We start from the raw sequence: 20,959 nt of genomic DNA, 5'->3' as shown, positions 1-20,959 counted from the left end.
AACTTGACGGAACACATGATGCACTCATTACGCCCCCATCCCCCGACCCTCCTGTTCACCCCACCCCCTCCTGTTCACCCCACCCCCTCTCATTCTCCAACATAATATTAAGTCTTGTGTAAATCCTATAAACCAATTTTCCTGATATTATACACTAATATATCCCTAATGTATCACTTGAGTTTTAAACTTTGACTTTTAATTTCCTGTATTCATCTTTACCCGGTCCAATGCTGCCAAGTATGTCTCGCCCCGGCAGCTGTATGATATCCCAACTAAGCATATATATAAAATATTCGGTCGAGATTCAGCTCATCCCAAATAGATGTTACGAACCTCGGAACAAAATGGCGTGCATCCATTAACGCAGCATTTCAGAAGATATTAACCATAACCAGAGCTTCCTCTGAAATGTCAGCTGACAGATTACATCATGTCTTGGATGTATAATTTAGACGTTCGTTTTTTAAACATTTTAACGAAACCGCTCCTGTTACAGCACACTGTGTGACAGTTAAACGGGCGTGTGAACTGGAGCCGTTCCGTTATCCGTATGCGGAGCCGAACGCCCCCTCCCGCTGTAGTAAACATCCCGGGGTTTGCGTCCCTTCCCCCCTTTCATCTCCCACGGAATGTCAGCAAAGGCCACGTGGCCAATTGTTTTGGCTCGGTGGCATTAAAACATAAGTGTATTTAGAAATTCTAATTTCCACAACAAGATCGCCATCTGGAAGCGAAGCTCTCTGAGACTATGTTACACGGTTGTAGATTCTGCGATAATGCATTACATACCCTCGACCAGTCTAAATAGATAATATTAGTTGACGGAGACGGAGCCGAGCTTGCGTTTGACTGCAGGACAAAACGTTGCCCGGATTCACGCTTTGAATAACAAAAATATACTTAGCATGCGCGGCGCTGATAGTTTTTCAAATAACGTTTTGAAAATGTTATCAGGGTACAATAGCGTAAGGCGTGGCTTTCAAAAGGTCAAGGTCACGTTTCGAGTCAGTTTGAAAGATTTCTCCGTTCGATCGCCACGCAGAAGGCCGTGTTCGTTTCTCAACATTGTCGTTAATGAGGCGTAAAACAACTCACTTTTCACAACGATAATTTCACCACAACATAGATCTTTATGTCCCTCTCTAGATAGCTGATGGGACATTTTGATTAAATTCAACATACATACATCAAAACATCTGTTTCTAAATGAGTTAGGACAAGATTAATAAATTTTACTGTTCTTACAATGTAAAAGAAATAAACAGATAGTTTAAATCACATCTTTGGTAGTACACCTGTCGGCATTGACGCAACCAAGTTACCAACACAAACGTAACACAACACAATTGTTCCTGATAAAGGCCTACTATCTGCCACTGATCAAAGCGCACGCATTGTTCTTAGGGCCTTTAACACCACGAGAACCGAGAACACATATAGATGCCTCTATATATTCTGTTCTGACATAATTCCTGCCTACGTTTACACAGCTGTTTCTAATTGCACGCCATAACCAGAAAATAAGCGATCTACTCATTTGCCAGCGGAATTAACAATCGGATGTTCTTATTCCAAGCGGTGCTTGTTTATTCAAGTGGAGATACGATGTTTTGGAAGGGAGTTCTAAATCGGAGTTCAAAAATGGCTCAAGGAAAAGGGCCGTAAAACGGGAAATTAATGTGAGACAAAAGCTTTAAGAAAACACATGATAATGACACAGCAGATATGAGCAAGACGAGGTAAAGTTTTTGTGAGTAATTGTACACTTTATTGTCGATTCAGTTGGTGTTGTACAAGTGGCGTATTTTTTAAACATACGCCGTTTTTATTATCGTTCAATTAAGCTCCAACTACTAAAACACGTCTTCAGAATTACTGAAGCATGAAAGTCTCGAAAAAAAACATTTGGCGTCTGTTCGGGGAAACATTGTTTGGATTAGAACATAAGTGCTTTTACGACAGTGCGGATTAAGTTGTGCATAATCTGTGCTACAGCTGTGTGCCAGACAGAGATGCACATGTTGTTTTACGCCGCACTCAGCAATATTCCATATATATGACGGCGGACTGTAAATAATCGATTCAGACTAGACAAACCAGTGATTCACATCATGCGGAACGATCAGGAAAAGATGACATGCAATCAACCAAGCCAAGCCAGACCAGCGATACATTTAGTGGTCTCGTACGACAAGCTGGGAATTCCTACTGGCCTGGAATCCCCATGAATGTCCCTTTAACGAAATATTATACAATACAGTTGATAGCAACAATATATTCGCTATGTGGGTTGCGGATGATGATGATAGCATCAATATGTCAACGCATGTTTATATAAAATAGCTCTGCTACAGCATCTTTGATATGTCAGCGGAAGCAGCATCCGCAGCCTTTGCTACACGTGCTTGTGATTGTACAGATGAAGAAGACATGTGACCTTATGATAGTCCCCGCGCACCTGCCTCCATGTTGCGATGCAGGGGGACATACCGTTCTGTGTATCCCCGCACATACCCTCCTCAACACATGTGTGTCCATTTCAAGCATCTCTGTGATGATGCTCCCCTGGTACGGAGGCAGGTGAGGGAGTGGGGACGGACGGGAGGGTGGTGATGCAAGGTACGACAGGGGGTAGGGACGGAAGGTACGAGGGGGGCACAGACAACGTGAACTTCTCTCTGCACGGGCTTCTCTGAAGCTTTGCCAATGGACGAAGGTTTAACACTGTCCTCGTTCCGTAGCGTGTTTTAATGCCCGAAGACATTGTAGAGGTCCTGCTCAATTCACGCAGGCTCAATAAACATGTCTTTGCTTATACATGTTTGAGAAGCATAAAAAAGACTCGAGTATCCACGGGACCTCACATCTAGTGAAAGGGAAGTATTCCTTTGAAGCAGACAACCCGACACTGATGAAGTTATAACAGGTCAACTGATACTGCTTGTATAACATGTAGCCGCTTTGTGCAGACACTAGGGAAGTGTGTCTGGAAGCAGACACGGGAAGTGTATGTCTGTACCTGGACCCGATACTCGTGCGCCATGGACCTTTAGGCATGAGAAGCGCCTGCAGCAGGTCCAACTGTCTGGATTGGTTCGTGGCGTCAATAAACCTTTGAGAACCATACAACTAGTTGTTACTATGCTTTAAGCTCTTGGGTCTGAAATATATATATTCGGCAATTGCTGTTCCTTCACTCCTTGCACCTGGGAACAATACATTAGGTTTTACCCGTGTCTTTGCCCTTGCTTATGACAATAAACTCGGTTGTAACTGAACCTTTAGACGTTGGATCGGGGACGATACACTCGGTTTTGACTGAACCTTTAGACGTTGGATCCGAGGACAATACACTCGGTTTTGACTGAACCTTTAGACGTTGGATCCGAGGACGATACACTCGGTTTTGACTAAACCTTTAGACGTTGGATCCGAGGACGATACACTCGGTTTTGACTGAACCTTTAGACGTTGGATCCGAGGACGATACACTCGGTTTTGACTGAACCTTTAGACGCTGATCCGAGGACGATACACTCGGTTTTGACTGAACCTTAAGATGTTGGATCCGAGGACGATACACTCGGTTTTGACAGAACCTTTAGACGTTGGATCCGAGGACGATACACTCGGTTTTGACTAAACCTTTAGACGTTGGATCCGAGGACGATACACTCGGTTTTGACTGAGCCTTTAGACGTTGGATCCGAGGACAATAAGCTCGGTTTTGACTGAACCTTTAGACGTTGGATCCGAGGACGATACACTCGGTTTTGACTGAGCCTTTAGACGTTGGACCTGAGAACAATAAACTTAACATAACTGAGCCTGTAGACGTTGGATCCGAGAACAATATTAACATAACTGAGCCTTTAGACGTTGGATCCGACGACAAAAAACTCGGCATAACTGAGCCTTTAGTCATTGGATCCTAGGACAATAGACTCGGCTTTTTAACTGAGCCGTAAGGCGTTGGATCCGGGGACAATAAGCTCGGTTTTAACTGAGCCTTTAGACGGTGGATCCGAGGACAAAAACTCGGTTATAACTGAGCCTTTAGACAATGGATCCGACGACAATAAACTCGGCATAACTGAGCCTTTAGACGTTGGATCCAAGACCACTAAACTCCGCATAATTGAGCCTGTAGACATTAGATCCAAGACCAACTGAGCCTCACCCATTGACCCGAAACCTTAAACCCTGGATACTGAGATCCATACACCCAGTTCTAACGGTACCTTAAACCCAAGAGACCATGGACTTTACACACCCGTCCATCTGTTCACTGTTACAACATCTCGACACGCCGCGTCAAGCCTTCACGTCTTAGGCGACTCATGTTCCTTAAGAAAAACGGCTCGGATTCCATAAAAACGCCAAAGTGATCGAAACTCTCGACAAACACCACTCAAGTTCTTTCAAGCAAAATGCCATACCCTTAGATTTGCAAACTTGGGAGTGTTCTGTTGGAAAGGACACCGTTTTATCAACACGCAATTGCTACTGAAACCCTCACGTTAAACCTAGTGGTGTTCATATCTATCGGCGTGTCCGCAAGGAAGATCTAAACAAAATGGACGGGTCAATTTCATAGATACATAACCTCTTAATGATTGTATGTTTATCCTTGTATGACACCAGGTGTCCAGCGCTTTGGTGAATAATAAATAGTGGCATACTGGATTATTTAATTACTCTTCCATCTGTTCATTTCTAAGAACCCAGCATGAAGACGTTCTCCAGAAGCCCCCGATTGACATCCAGAGCAGCGATTCCACTGATTAGAAGGTGCCATGTTTCTCTTCCTTCACCTAAAATGTTGCTCAGAGAACCCGTGACATGCTTGTCGCTGACGTGTAAAAAACAATGTGATAATATTTTCCATCACAACATGCAACGGCGTATCCAGCACCTGTTCTTTATACCAAGAACTGAGCCTTTCGGTCGATTTCAGACGTGCTGCCTTCGCTCGGCATCATCCGCTATCGTGTCATTGAGATTGTCTGGTCCGGTCTCGATTCTTTACAGGCCGCTTTTTTATGCCAGATTCGTGAGTGGCGGGTGCTACCGGTACAACAGAACAAGCGAACACTTGGTGTCATCATAACTTTCATGTTATATTCATCATTATTTTGCCTTTTACGCCCAGTGAAATCGCAGAGCGGCAGATATTTGAGACTCATTATTTTCTGGCATTGACGATTTATATTTACATACCACACAGTCAGCCCTAAAACCGGAATTCAAAAGTTAAATGTTTGATGGGAGGATGTGAATTGTAGGTTCCTATCAAGAGAGCCTGGAGATGATAGTTAGCATCCATGCCGGAGCCTGTTGCCAGGAAGTCAGAGATGAAAAAAGGTACTTGTAGCAAACCTTTGATACTGAACTAAACCTTGGTTCGTGCATCTTGTCATAAAAAATGCGTATCCTCTCCACATCAGCGTAAAAACAAGGGACACGTGTTCCTCAAGTGTTTATTGGCCGTGTCCTACGCGTATTCTTGGCAATTTCCTATGTTGTGATAACTGGGGTCTGTTTAGATCAGGCTGCGATCCCTTGACAATAGCCGTGGGCCAGACAATCTGCAGCTTCTTGCAGCATACACAGCGCCAGGGATGCAGTGAACACACCGAGCACAGGGATGCAGGAACGCACAGAGCACTACTGATGCTGGAACATCGGTAGCGTTTGTAGTGGTAGTTTCCGTTGCTCTCTACTGCACAACTCATGCAAGCCACGTCTGCAGAAGGTGTCGATGTCACTCTGCGGTAGGCTGGACTCGATACTTGAACAGGTCGGTCCATCTTCTGCGGTCAAGGGCTGGAGTAAGCTTGTATCTGTCTTTGTTTGCCTAAACATTTCATATCATCATCGAATGTCAAGGACATGACATGATATGTTTGATGGAGCTGCAGATGGCTCAGTAAAACATGGTTCAAATACATTGTCATCGAAATTCAAGGACCTTTATTGTGTGAGATGCTTTTAACGTCAGTGTACAACTGTCTATTGGCATGACTCAAGGGCGACCTATCCAACGGTCTGTTTGTTTGTTGTTTAAAGGCACTCAGCAATATTCCAGCTGTATGACTGCGGCCTGTAAGCAATACAATCTGGACTTGATAAACCAGTGGCTGATACTATGAGGAACGAAACACCCTGCCCGGGTACGCTGACATCCAATCAATCAAGTAATCGAGCCAGACCACCGGATCATTTAAGTCGCCTCGCTCGACTAGCAAAAGCTGCCAGGGACCTATTCTAATCCACATGGGGGAATGCAAAGCAGCATATATTTCGAATATAGACACGTGACGTTTGTCCGCCATGTTGGATCACTACTACTTTCAGGTGAATGGCACTGCTGTGTTAAATTACTGGCATAATTAGGCGCATTGTATATAAGCCCCATCCTGTGTGAATAATGAGAGTGACACTTGGGTAATCTACACAGTTTGTTTCCAATAAATATGAATGTTAGTGGTATTCGGTCCGCAAAGCTACCGTACTATCACAGTCGCTTACTACAGATTTCTATTTACGGAAAGGCGCGAGGCTTGCCGAAGTTCGTACGGAATCCTACACATTTTGAAACAAATCCGAGTAACCTGCCGTGATTGCTCACTCGCTCATTCACGAATATAACACATGTGGTCTATCCGTTTTGATCTTCCCGAGGCAAGAAGGGTTAACTGACCATAGAAGACCAATGGAAGATGATCCGCTATCAAAGGTAAAATTTTACACTTTTTCATCGTCTTTTCCCCATGAAAGCCGTAGTTGGCTTGGCAACGTCTTCCGTTGCCTGGGACACTGTGTCACAAAAAGAAACCAATACTTAACCCATCAACATCAGACGATGACGTACACGATGACGTATCAGCTGGGCGGCCGTAAACCGGAAGTCTCTCAACTGTGAGACTGGCCATCTGCCTACCTAACGCAGCCCACTTAAATCTAAACAATCAATTAATAACTGACACAGGCCAGGTACGTCATGCATTGTATGGACGTGGATAACGTCATATGTAAACAGGATCAAATGGAATGATGGCGTGATAAATAGCAACGATGAATGAAACCTTCGGTATGCCAAGTCCAATGTGAGCAATGTAATGTTTGACGTTGTCTTTGATATTCTAGAGATTGAACGAAATTCACAAAATACTTGTTTCAACCACAACTCTGATCCAACCCAAGGCATGAGGCGAAACTCAGGGGCTGATCTATTTTTTTTAAAGGAGGAGGGTATTTAAAGGGTCCACCCAAAAGCCTAACCCCAAAATCACAAACAAAACCAAATCAAGTTATAACGGAAGGCAATTAGGCAATGTGCATACCTAATTTCATCAGATGGTCAAAAAGGTGTGTGTGTGTACGTGTGGCAGGAGGTCCACCCCAGAACCCCGCCTCAGGACCCGCCTCTGGATCTACGGTGATTACCAGGATACTAAATACTGACAACTATTGCTACAGAAAATCCCGTATACGATGCCTGTGTATCAAAATGTGATCAGATGTCGGCGATGATGCCAACGCTCCTTTGATCCGGTTGTCGAGTGATATAGGTGGAGCCGAGAGTCTGATACCCCTCATCTCTGGGGAGGGAAAGGGTGAGGAGGGACGATGCTGCTCCTCCAAGTTCAACAGGTCGGAGACGGTTCCTCTGCTAAATTCATTAAGTGTTCGAAAATATCATCATCTCAGTCGAATCTACAAAATGGCCATGTAAACGATTTGCTCGACGGTAGTAAGATATGTAACAAGATACGTTCCAAGCCATAAAAACTCTCCGCCCGAATTGGAGTAGACCCTCATAATGGTTCCCCCATAATGGGCCTGCAACGCGTCTTAGCCATTACAATAGGAATAAAGATCCCCATTCAAAAAAAAAATCTTCAGTTTTAGTATTGGCAATGATAGACACACAAGCTGTCAGTCATATTACAAGATCGTAACCCGTAAAAGCGCAACGATGCAGATGGAATAGCAAATTGCTTGTAGCATAATATTTGTTTTTTGCGAAGGTTTCGTTTTTGTTTTGGGTATAGTTTCTCCTTGCTCTGACAGAGGAATAGACAACCACTTGATTACCTGAGTTGGTTAGTTAGGGCTGTCGTCAGTTCCACTGACTTAACGCGTAACGCTGCGTTAATCACCTCCTATCTGCGGGAAGTGGAGCCAGGGTTTAACAGCTGTATGTGGATAAGATAAGGTACGGCTTGGTAGTTAACGCCTGTACATACACGCGGGCTTATGCAAGCAAATGCAAGTTCGTATACAAATACATTACGCGCGACCCGTGTGAAATGACTTGGTGCGCTGGACAGACACGAGGATATGTGTTAATCTGGAAGAGGTTGACTGAACATTTCTTAATATTATTAGAATATAATGATATAATGGTGATTTAGTGAGTGATTGAGTATGGGTGGGTGAGTGAGTGGCCGCTATTTCCCAGCTAATCCATTACACTATGTAATGGGTACAGTGGCTTTGTGTGGGGATGGCTCGCCTCTACTGAATATGAAATAATATATTTTTATGTTCCCCAATTCCCCCTCCCAAAAAGCAACAACAAAGAAACAAAAAAAAAAAAACCAACAAACAAAAACCAACAACAACCCCCCAGAAAAAACACACAACAACCCAACAACAACAGAACAACAATAACAAAATACAAACAAAAAACAACAACAAATAAAAAAAATAATAATTAATAACCCCGTTTGATTGAAAAACTAAACACTGAATCGACCTTTAAAATAATCTTCTGAAACGAAATTCTCTCACACACTCTTTCATCTGGATAAATACACTAACTAGTGACAACATCTCTACACATGTTTTTCAATCTTATAGGTAGTTTCACACATTTCAACAATCATGTAAACTGCCAACTTTAGTAGTATACGTATCCTTTGACGCGTCTGTATATGATTGACTTTTTCATCATATAATTTAAAAGTCACACGAAGCAAAACTCATAATCTATATCTTTAATAAAATAGTAATATAGCCAGGCTGCTGACATAAATGTGACGCCAGCAGGGTGAACCGGAAGCGAAAGGTAAAAGATCAGATATGAAATTTCGGTTTAAGATAAAAAGCTGCCTGACCTGAACATCAGGTTAAAGTTGACTGTGTATCTGTATGATAGCTGCAGTAGAGATCATATATCGGTATATGTTTTGTGGATGCACTGATCTGGTCGTGCAAGTAGGATGTGTATACAGCGATGAGTGAATAATGATGTTCTAAGACTCGCCAACAAACCTATATTGTATTCATTGAGAGAGCATTTACTGACACAGAGATTAGGACACAGAACAGGAAACAAGACACAGACATCGGGACTTAAATATCCGCACTGAGATAGCGGGACACGGAGATTTGGACACAGAACAGGAAACAAGACACAGACATCAGGGCTTAAAGATCCGCACTGAGATAGCGGGACACGGAGATTTGGACACAGAACAGGAAACAAGACACAGACATCAGGGCTTAAAGATCCGCACTGAGATAGCGGGACACGGAGATTTGGACAAACAGATCGAGGCACTGGAAACAAGACACAGACATCGGGACTTAAAGATCCGCACTAAGATAGCGGGACACGGAGATTTGGACACAGAACAGGAAACAAGACACAGATATCAGGGCTTAAAGATCCGCACTGAGATAGCGGGACACGGAGATTTGGACAAACAGATCGAGGCACTGGAAACAAGACACAGACATCGGGACTTAAAGATCCGCACTGAGATAGCGGGACACGGAGATTTGGACACAGAACAGGAAACAAGACACAGACATCAGGGCTTAAAGATCCGCACTGAGATAGCGGGACACGGAGATTTGGACAAACAGATCGAGGCACTGGAAACAAGACACAGACATCGGGACTTAAAGATCCGCGCTGAGATAGCGGGACACGGAGATTTGGACAAACAGATCGAGGCACTGGAAACAAGACACAGAAATCAGGGCTTAAAGATCCGCACTGAGATAGCGGGACACGGAGATTTGGACAATCAGACCGAGGCACTGGAAACAAGACACAGACATCGGGACTTAAAGATCCGCACTGAGATAGCGGGACACGGAGATTTCGACAATCAGATCGAGGCATTGGAAACAAGACACAGAAATCAGGACTTAAAGATCCGCACTGAGATAGCGGGACACGGAGATTTTGGACAATCAGATCGAGGCACTGGAAACAAGACACAGGGATCGGGACACAGAGCGGTGGGGAGACATTAGACTAACATCTACTCTCTGAAATGAACATATCGTACAGAAAAAACCCAGTTGTTCAGTTATCTTATTAAAAATATAATAAAAAGGAGCCCAGTGACTCTCTTAATTTTCCTGATACTGCAGTGATCTAGACTTGCCAAACAGTATAGACTTGCATGGGCTGTAGTTGATATATATTTGTATCAGGGTGTGTAAGACAGACTAGGGAGACATCGGTACATAAAGACCAGGGCCCAGGTCGGAACACGAAGACGGAGCAAGACCGACTCAGGCATTTCCGACGGGACTAAACAAAATGCGCCACAAAAACGTATCCAATAGGCCTTTGCCTGTGTGTTTGACGTTAACTGTTTGTATGTTCAAGTCGACTGAGCAGAACCCGTGAGCCATTTCAATGACACCATGACTCTATTTATACCGACATGTCGCCTATAAACGTGTATCAACAAGCCCTAAGGCCGCTGTGTTCGCAACCACGTGTTTCCCAGCTTTGTTTGGATCTGATTCTAGCCACGGGAATCCCTGAACACAGATAGTCCGGTGTCTAACAAGCATGGGTCTAGTAATCACACCCGTTGAGCTCGTCTCACTCCACTTCATCCCGATAGCAGAGTAAGGGGACTTCAAAGTGAACAGTGATAAGTCATCTAATTATTTGATTCGCGATGTTGACTTATTGCGCCATAAACTCTAAGCGTATAGTCTTGGTGCAGTTGAAACCTCTTGAGATGCTTCTCTCGAAGCTAATAAAGACACTTAAGCCCTTACTCAATTGCCTGACTTGGAGTGAGTGGCCAATAAATCACCCCCTGGACCAGGGCGGAGGCTGGGGGTAGGAGGAATGGTGGGGGATGCTGGACGTTAGAAGCACAGGAGGGGTGTTCCCCATGGACGGACAGACAGATAAAGGGTTTGTGTCTCCCTGGAAAGAAAGGCTCAAGGTACGGGAAGACGGGAGTGTATGAAATAAACTCAAATCTATGTTCAGGCAGACATATACGTCTTGTATGGTAGTCATAACGATGGTAACATGCCACGAAATATTGAGAAACGTCATGAAAGACATGAGCGCCATCTTGATTATAAGAAATGTGTCCTCAAATCTCGATCATGAATTACCTGGAATAGGTTGGAAATCTATTCCCAGGCGGGATTATATGTCCGCCTGAATTATTACTGCCAAGGGAAAACGGTCAGACAGTCAGACAGAGAGATCCCAAGACAGGATAGACAGACAGGAGCAGGCAGACACAGAGCACAAGACAGGTTAGACATACAATCAGACGGAGAGGTCAGGGAAGAGATAGGCAGTCAGACAGAGAGGTCAAGGAAGAGATAGACAGTCAGACGGAGAGAGGTCAAGGAAGAGATAGACAGGCAGAGAGGTCAAGGAAGAGATAGACAGACAGTCAGACAGAGAAGTCAAGGAAGAGACAGACAGTCAGGCGGAGAGAGATCAAGGAAGAGATAGACAGACAGTCAGACAGAGAGGGGTCAAGAAAGAGATAGACAGACAGTCAGACAGAGAGAGGTCAAGGAAGAGATAGACAGACAGTCAGACGGAGAGAGGTCAAGAAAGAGATAGCCAGACAGTCAGACGGAGAGAGGTCAAGGAAGATATAGACAGACAGTCAGACGGAGAGGGGTCAAGGAAGATATAGACAGACAGTCAGACGGAGAGAGGTCAAGGAAGATATAGACAGACAGTCAGACGGAGAGAGGTCAAGGAAGAGATAGACAGACAGTCAGACGGAGAGAGGTCAAGGAAGAGATAGCCAGACAGTCAGACGGAGAGAGGTCAAGGAAGATATAGACAGAGAGTCAGACGGAGAGAGGTCAAGGAAGATATAGACAGAGAGTCAGACGGAGAGGGGTCAAGGAAGATACAGACAGAGAGTCAGACGGAGAGGGGTCAAGGAAGATATAGACAGACAGTCAGACGGAGAGAGGTCAAGGAAGAGATAGACAGACAGTCAGACGGAGAGGTGAAGAGAAATAGACAGTCAGACAAAGGCCGACAGACCGAAGGACCAAGGAGAGTTAGACCAACCAACAGGCGGACAGAGGGAGGCGAACATGGAGGGAGATCAATGCAGTGAAAGACAGGCAGGCGGTCAGGACAGGCAGAGATGGATGTGAAGACATTAACGTGTTAATTGTACATATGTATGCAGTGCTGGTGCGGTGAAGACGGGGTGACAGATAGAACAGCGATACTCTCATGGCGCTGGCTGATTGGAGAGACCTGCGGGAACTGGGGAGACGAATCCTGCTAATGACCCTCGTTAAAGTCCCTGCAGAGCTCCACTCGGGTATTCCCTGTAGCTGTAGACATGTAGCTGCCTTAAGCCGCAATATGATAGCGGAGTACACCAAGAATTGGCTCCATACATACTACCCAAGTGGGGCATCGAACCTCGGACTTAGGTGTGACGAGCGAACACTTTAACCACTAGGCCACCTGCTTATATGCTCATTTAAGTTCTCTATCAGGCATCCTTTGTATATTACCAAAAATAAATTCTCTGATGGGGGTGGGGCTTCACCCTTAGTGCATCCAAGTGGAGAATCGAACCCTGGATCTTTGGTACGTCCCCCAAAGGCCTAATGTAACTGTATTGCTAAGCCCACTCCCAAAGTTTAACATTACGAAAGTCAAGGTTAAATCATTCCATAGAATAGATAGACAGCTAGACCAACATCTAGTCTCTGAAATGAACATATTTTACAGAAAAAAACAGTTGTTTGATTATAGTTATATAAAATAATCAAAAGGAGTCATTTGACTTTCTTCATTTATAATGCAGTAATCAAGATTTGCTAAATATTATAGACTTGCATAGACTCTGTTGGATATATTTGTTTGAGGGTCTGCATGGCAGACTAACAGCTACAGTATGGTGCAACGTCTGGCAACATCTAAAGTCAAGGTCTTACAACAAAGTGAACATTGAATACGACATAATAAATCCCATTAGAAACTGTTTAATAATTGTAATCAAGGTGAATGAGAATATGTAATATTCGAGGGATCCAGGTTGACAGGGGCGGTGAGGACTGGGTACCTGTGGTAGATGTGGTGTTGATGCGGGTATTGTTTAAGGATACAGTAAAAAACATCCCTGGTGATGTGAATATGAAAAGGTTAAGTGAAGGAATGAAGCTGCTGATGTTGATATAGCCGCACGCACGAACAGACTGACGTTATTAGAAGATAATGCTACACGGTAGCGCGTGCTGGTCTGATATTGCGGTGCTTCATTGTCTCATAGTGACCTTTTCTCTTTTTGTATTGTACTCGGAATTCTACGTTCTTGATTATTATAGCGTGTGTGGAATCTGGCATATAAAATTATACATGATTATCAATTACTGAAAGACAATCTCGTTTGTGCAAGTCCCTGCACCACTGTCTGCATTCCTGAATGCTCACGGCTTGACTAACGAACAGAGATGTTTCGCCGTGTCTTCTATATATGATTAACAAATTAGTACTGTATTCCACTTAGGTGTGTGTGTTTGTGTAGATAGGGAACATGTTCGCCGCATGGCTGGGCCCGTCAACATGGGGCCATGCGTTTATCTGATGTTCAGCCTGTGCGAGTTTTAAATACCTTTTGTAATAGATTAACCATGGGAAATGAACGCTGTGTTTCAAAACTTTCGTTAACTTGTTTCTTGTTTTTTTAAGCCATAGGTATAATTTAGTACCGAAATTTCAAACATGGTTAAGGAGTGAGTGAGAAGGCAAACCCGGCGTGTAATTGTAGTGTATGAGTGAGTGTGTTTTGTTTAACATTAATCTTGGGAGGTGCGTGTGTGTGGGTGTGGGGGGGGAGGGGTTCTGTAGGGTCGAAGAAGGGGTGCGATGGTGATAGATACAAAAGATCGAAAGCCTTCGATCGAGGTCTTCGATCAAGCAGTGTAACCACTAGGTTGCCTCACCTCTTCTGGGTTATTTAAATTAAATTTAATTTTGTAATCAAAACCATTCACGTATTTCAGCGAGTGGATATGGTCAGTACGCCGCTTGTAGCAATATTCCAGCAATATCAGGGTGGGGGCCACCAGAAATGTACCCATGTAGGGTCTTCGTTGTGACGAGCTTAAGCCACCCCACCCCTCCCCCCGTTGCTTTTACTATGATTTGTAGGTTAAGAAACAGTTCTCGAATAAGAAAGGAAAAATGGTTTGGCCTCACATTTTACTTTTTTTAAAAAACTAAACAAAGGATGGCTCGAAAAAAATGTGTTGCAGTCAAAAAATGTTTGTCTTTTCGTTTCAGAGAAATAAAATGTGTGTCTTGAAGCAGAGGTCTTGTGTGTGGGGGTCGGGGTGAGGGTGGGGGTGAGGGTGGGGGAGGGAGAGCATGGGGACCTGGAGGCCCCTGGCGTCATGCAGAGCGGAGAATTCCTCACATACTGACAGCAGTCGACAGCGGGCGGCCGACCATGGTTCCGCTATCGTGTTGTTTCAACGAAACATAAAGACTTTGTTGTTTGCCGGCTTTTGTGGAATAACATCTCCTACAAAGCTGTTTCTCTTTTGCTATCTTTGAAGGTTGCACCGAAGAATGATCGGGATGTTTCATTAAATCCGAACGTAACAAACACAGTGAGCATGTACCGTTACTTACACACACCTATGTGTTATTGACATACACACTCGTATGGCAAGGGATTGGGGGGGGGGGGGGGGGGGTTGGGGGTGACGCACACATTCTATGTGATACCATCTCATTGTCACAGATCAGCTGATAAACATAAGTAATGATACCACTTACATCTAAAAATATATCACATATAATAGGTACTTTTCGTGGAAGATATTGACGAGTTAATATCCGAAACTGCAAAAAGTTTGTCACAACAGTTTAAACGTCAAGGAGGAAGTATTTTTCCATTAGTGAAAAAGTTCCCTACTAAGAAGATCCGCGCAAACAAAACCAGCGCCACTCAGTAAACTTGACATGTGGTGCTATGCATATTGACACAAGCAGGTAGTTTATGAGCGTGATTCATGATCTATATACAGAGTCTTAACAACCTTCAGTATTCACGTAACGTACTGCGAAAAAAAATATTAGTTGTTTTTTTTAATATGAAGATTTTTAACATAATTACTTGATCCTACAATGGACAGAAAAATAGATCTGCATTATTTAAGAAATTACAAACGTCTTCGTTTGCAGAAACAAATACTATACTACTCGGACGTTAGCCAATCGTTTGCCAGAGCTGAATTCGTAGCTGAACTTCTAGTATGTAAATACTGTCCAAATATAAGTTGAAATCATTTTGGTCACGCAACTTCTCATAAACTGCTGGGCAAACACAGGTATACACCATGTTTGATGGTGGCTAAACAAGGAAATGGTCATTCGATGGTGATGTATTTGATACGGGTATCGCAGTTGGGTTTTGAACCTTAAGTTTGCAGTGTTTCAGTGCCTGTTGTCAGCCTAGTAACATTATCATAACGTTTGTAATTTTATGGTCAAATCCACGTTTTAAGTGTATACCTTCTTTTGCCCGGCAGGTTGGGTACATTTCTTCAGAAGTTCGAGATTTCGTTTCTTTCCCTCTATATTGCTGTTCGCGAATAGGTCATAAGTTCACAACATGATTGGTATAGAAGATAAAAAGGGCTAGTTGTCTATAAATATATGTAACTTTTGTGTTTTCGGTAACCTTAACATTTGTCATCTTTTCCCCGAAAACGACCCTTCTCTTACCTCGTCCTTTCCATAAATCCCGTGACTTAATTTCCATAAGTCTTATCCCTTATCGAAACTGACTCCAATAACATACTTTTGAGTTGAAAAAACTTGTAATATTTTATTTAAAAACTGAAATCTATTCATAATTGAGATAGATATGGCCCTGCTAGAAACGTTGGTTCCAGCTAGTCTGAGAACGATATATGGATTGCAAACGTAGACTCAGTGTCTCTCGAATCATAAAGTGTGATAATTTGTTAGAACTGGAAATGTGTCGTTCTATCAGATAACACTCAAATAAAATATTTATACTTGCCTCTTAAGCCTGGATGGAACAGGTGGTACATCTATCAGGTGTAAAAGAAAGATTCATAAAGCGTCCAAATTAATACATGGCACGGTTTCAAAGTGTTCTGAATTAATTATTTAGATTTCAACTTTCGAGTGTAGACTTTGAATGATTTTATTAACCTAATAGGTTACAACACTTTTTCGAAACATATACTATTAGTTCAGGAACGTGTGCCCCCAAACATCAAATGAAATTTGGCCTCACATAAGAACTTAATTTCGTCTTTAATAGTATGGTACTTTGAAAAAACTAAGTTAAGAATTTGGTAAAACACATATATTTTTGGAATTTTAATTACAATGAGCCACATCCGTCAGGAAAAAAAGATGATTCTAAGAGGGGCTTTAAGGCTTTCCATATGGACACGTTCGACTTCAGTTAATAACGTACACGACAAGAATAGATGCATTGTACCAAGCGAACATACTCGTCAATGGCCATGAAGGGAAACAGTGGTATTTCAACGACTTGTCTTCAGAAACACAGTCCAAGGCGGGATAGATACATCGCTTTAACTGACACATCTTCACTGTCACAAATTAACAAGATTGGGTGTTTACTCAGTACAGGGACGTTGGTGAATGGCATCGCTCGGTATGTGAAGGGCGCCAGTGATAAAGAGGCAGCCGATGGAACACTGTGGTAGAGTTCTGTCACGACGATCTGGAGAGCTCAACACCAAACTTTTAAGGCTCTCCACAAGAAATCCGTGTTTTTACGAGTTATGTGTAATCCCAGAGCTCTGTACATTCCGAGATGTGTAATTAAGGGATCAGGACCATGCTGGGATGGAGAGAGAGTTCAAATTAGTTTAACATAATGAAAGCCAGGCACCATTTCCATTTGTTGGTTTTTTGTTGGTTACAAGAGAAAACAGAACAGTAACTTACATCATTAAAAGCCGTTGTGCTGTGGGGGGAATTGAACTCTGGAGTGGATTGGCGGGGTGGGGGAAACATCAGAGTGAGAAGGGGGGTGGGATGGTCCTATAAAGCGAATGGGGAGGGGGCTATTGAGGTAAACCTGTGAAGATGAAAGGGGTGGTGTTAGGGTGGGGCAGGATGTGCGTTTTGTGGTAATAATCGGGGGTATTGAAGGGGTTACTTGTGGGTTAGACGAAAGGTACCAGGGGGAAGGGACCGAGACAGTCATAAGAGTGGGAGGGTCGGGGAAAGATGTTTTGTGTGTGCGTTTTATGGTAACGTTTGAGGGGAGGAGGGGGTGGGGTGGGGTTATTTAAACGGCAACTTATGAGAAAGATATTCTCGGTATTACATGGGAAGTGATTGCCCGGTCTAGAACGGCCGTGTGTGGGGATGGAAAAAGTTGGATGGAGTGTGATAAGGGGTGGGGTGTTAAAGTGTATGTATGTGTTTTGGAGAGAGAGAGAGAGAGAGAGAGAGAGAGAGAGAGAGAGAGAGCGAGAGCGAGAGAGAGAGCGAGAGAGAGCGAGAGAGAGAGAGAGAGGGGGTACCAATTGGATAGATGACATGGTTAATTTCAAAATTTGAGTAATTCCCAGGGTAAAGCGATATTATAGGGGATTAAAAGATGGCGGCGATATTTGGGGGGTAGGGATCATATCTATTGGGAGGGACGGGCAGATTGATGCGAACTGTGGGTGTCCATGTGTGGTTGATGTACAGCTGTAGCTCTCCCCCAGGCCAGGCTGTCCACATTGGAGGGGTGGGGAGTACAAGTGGAGGGGGAGAGGGTATATGGGCACAGCGGGATCGCATCTGCTTTTAATCTCCATCTTTTGAAATATGCATGCGCATTATAGACATTATCATGGTCGGTGCTCACACTGCGCCAGGCGAGCCAAGTCGCCCATTCACAACACAGACGCTGAGTGGCAGTTGTCTGATAGAAGACCGTGTTTCAATGTTCCCCATATCTTTAAAACATATCGTCCCAACTCATAGAGTAGACAATGACACGAAACATGCAGTAAATAAGAATTTATGAACTTAATAATAATTTCAGTCGACGAATTTTACGGCACAGATGAAAAATGAACTTGGTGCGTTAACGTCAAACACCGCGCGCCAACAATAGTGGAGTGACGTCATTGCCATATATCTACACAAGTAGGCACCTTATCCATTGCATATATTACCTATATACATACATCACACGGTGCATATGCGAGGTATGCCAAGTCAGGCTCCCTGCTCATGATGATATAGCATAGGGTAAGAACTGTGTGGGTCTTCAAGATACATCAAACATACGCTTCTTCTAGGCCATATCAGTTTCACAACCTCCTACGATGAAGATATTTGTACCAACAGCGATAACTCTCCGATTAAATATTTAAAATAAAAAAAATATAACTACTAAATCATTGATCAAATTGGTGTTTTTTCCCCAATAAATGGAACTTTGTTCATGTATATCAATCCTCTTTAACACGACCAAATCTCTTTCAGGCAAACGTCCATGGGAAAAGACAAAACCCCTTGTCCATCACATCACGAAACAAATGAATCGTTTGACATCATAACCGCAATATCACATTCGTTTCTCCTTTCCTCCAGCCATATATCATCGCGATCAGTTTAATCAGACACTTATGTTTCAAAGTCCATTTTTTTCTCTCACTAAAAAAAATATTCCATGCGTTGATATAATCAGTTTATCTCGCTACTTGAGCTGAGAGCGACTTCCAATAAACAATATGAAAGCGTGCACGATAACCCGAGCGATAGAGCCCCGGTGGCCGGCCCGAGCTTTCATCCATCACTGAGCTGTTCCCTCTTACTACAAACAAACCCCTGTGACAGAGAAACACAGGATAGAGATATGTACACGGCTGGATTTGGCTTGAACAATCTAGCTGTATCTATCCCACTGTCGGCACAATCCGAATGACGTATGGCAATCTCGTACCAAATCGTGAGAACTGACAGTTTAAGATACTTTGTAAACATAATGAAATAATATTCTATGGTTAATGTGATTTAACAACCAATTTTCAACACAAACTATTAAAAAATAAACTTTTATTGTAACCGGTCTCTTATTATCATTTCTTTCTTTCCAAAGTACAAAAAATGTGTTTAATATAAGATATTTATTTAATAGACACGAAGGCATATTCGTTCGAAAACAAACAATAATATTGTTAAGAAACACAGTCCTACTTACCGATTCGGAAAACGCCCATCATTTGTAATACTCCTCAGTCTTTCAAGAACAATTTGTTAAAAGTCCGACACAGTAAACCAAGCCTTCTAGCCGTAGTAGGAGCACTTTCTCCGTGTCGGATGAAAGCGGTTTCTCTGACGGTATCTCCTGCCCAGTGACTACCAGCCTGCACGGCCAAGCTCGCTCTCGCAGCGCGCCTCGTGACGTCATTGACGGATGCACGTGAGCTCGCACCGGCAACATGACATCCCTCTCGTCACCGTGTAGACAACGCCGTCGTCTTCATGTCGTTGTCCAAGACGTGAAAAGACATAGTGTAGCAGAATCATGCATAATGTATATCAACATCTGTTCGTTGACGGGTTATACACCTTGAACGGCGCGCCAGAGATTAAACAAGCGTCGAGAACATAAGTTGGTGTTTTCGATGACGTTTTCGCTGAAAGCACCTGACATTGATATATTTTTGTTTTTTAGGTTCGTATGATCGATTACACGTTGTTGAATCTACAGATGACGCGATATGTTGAAAGTAATTATGTTTTATCTTTGTTCATAATGTGTCGATTTTTTATCTTCACTTCATCATAACTGGTATTGGCTTATTTATAATTCTCATCACCATCATGTTATGATCTTCTTCCTTCATCGACACCATCGGTGTCATCATCACCATCATCACCACCACCATCATCACCATCAGCAGCCGCAGCTGTCACTTAATGGCTGAAATATCTGTATTTCTTCTATAAAACGCTTATCCTCAGATGCTCTTGCTATCATCCTCCTCCTCATCATCACCATCATTATCATCCCACTCTTCTCTTACCGAACCATCAGCATTAGTACAATCTCTATTATCATTAAAAAATTTTTTCTTCATCTTTGATACAGATTTGAAACAAATGAAATAAAAAACCAACCAATGTTTTTTTTCACAAATAAATAATTGTTCACTGGTCATTGTATAGTACACATATTGACTGCATGTGTTGTAGTACCCTCGTGGATTGTTGATCACCCCATTAGATAAATTTACATGTTTGCCTTGTCATTTGTCAAAAAATACATGACAGATTTAATCCGTGTGCCAGAATTAACATATTTCCGGATTATCAAATAGCAACGGGGTTTTGTCACTTTGTATGCATGGAAGCGACCCCAAGAGTAACTGCCCTGAAGGTGGTGTTTTCGGATTAACGGGGTTCCGATTTAAGAGGTTTCTGTGTATAATTTTGCCCCTGTGGGTATCAACAAACTCAGATCACAACGAGAGCAAGCAGCATGATCTAACCGTGACGGAGATGCGCCCTCGTAATACAAGTGACATAGCTCATTAGCCGACGTATGTTCATTAGCATAACAGAGACGCAACAGCGTTGAGTGGTTACAGTGACGATGTAAGCACACATTAAGTCGATTGGCCAGCCATGTCAGTCATTAGGAAAGCAGCATGTGGTCAG

At 43.1% G+C, this 20,959-nt stretch overlaps 1 protein-coding gene across 1 annotated transcript in view; it reads right to left on the bottom strand.

The window, feature by feature from the left end:
• The window catches only part of LOC139449407 (neuropilin and tolloid-like protein 2), a 74,562-nt gene extending 54,924 nt beyond the window's left edge, over positions 1 to 19,638 (bottom strand). The window contains exon 1 of the mRNA XM_071230781.1: positions 19,497 to 19,638. Coding sequence (XP_071086882.1) covers positions 19,497 to 19,518 — 22 coding nt within the window. The 5' untranslated portion in view covers positions 19,519 to 19,638. The remainder of the gene's footprint in view (positions 1 to 19,496) is intronic.
• Positions 19,639 to 20,959: the final 1,321 nt, after the last annotated feature.

The sequence above is a fragment of the Haliotis cracherodii genome, unplaced genomic scaffold (genome assembly GCF_022045235.1).
Source record: "Haliotis cracherodii isolate W230 unplaced genomic scaffold, xgHalCrac1.p SCAF_10, whole genome shotgun sequence".
Lineage (NCBI taxonomy): Eukaryota > Metazoa > Mollusca > Gastropoda > Lepetellida > Haliotidae > Haliotis > Haliotis cracherodii.
This window is presented reverse-complemented; position numbering and strand designations above follow the sequence as displayed.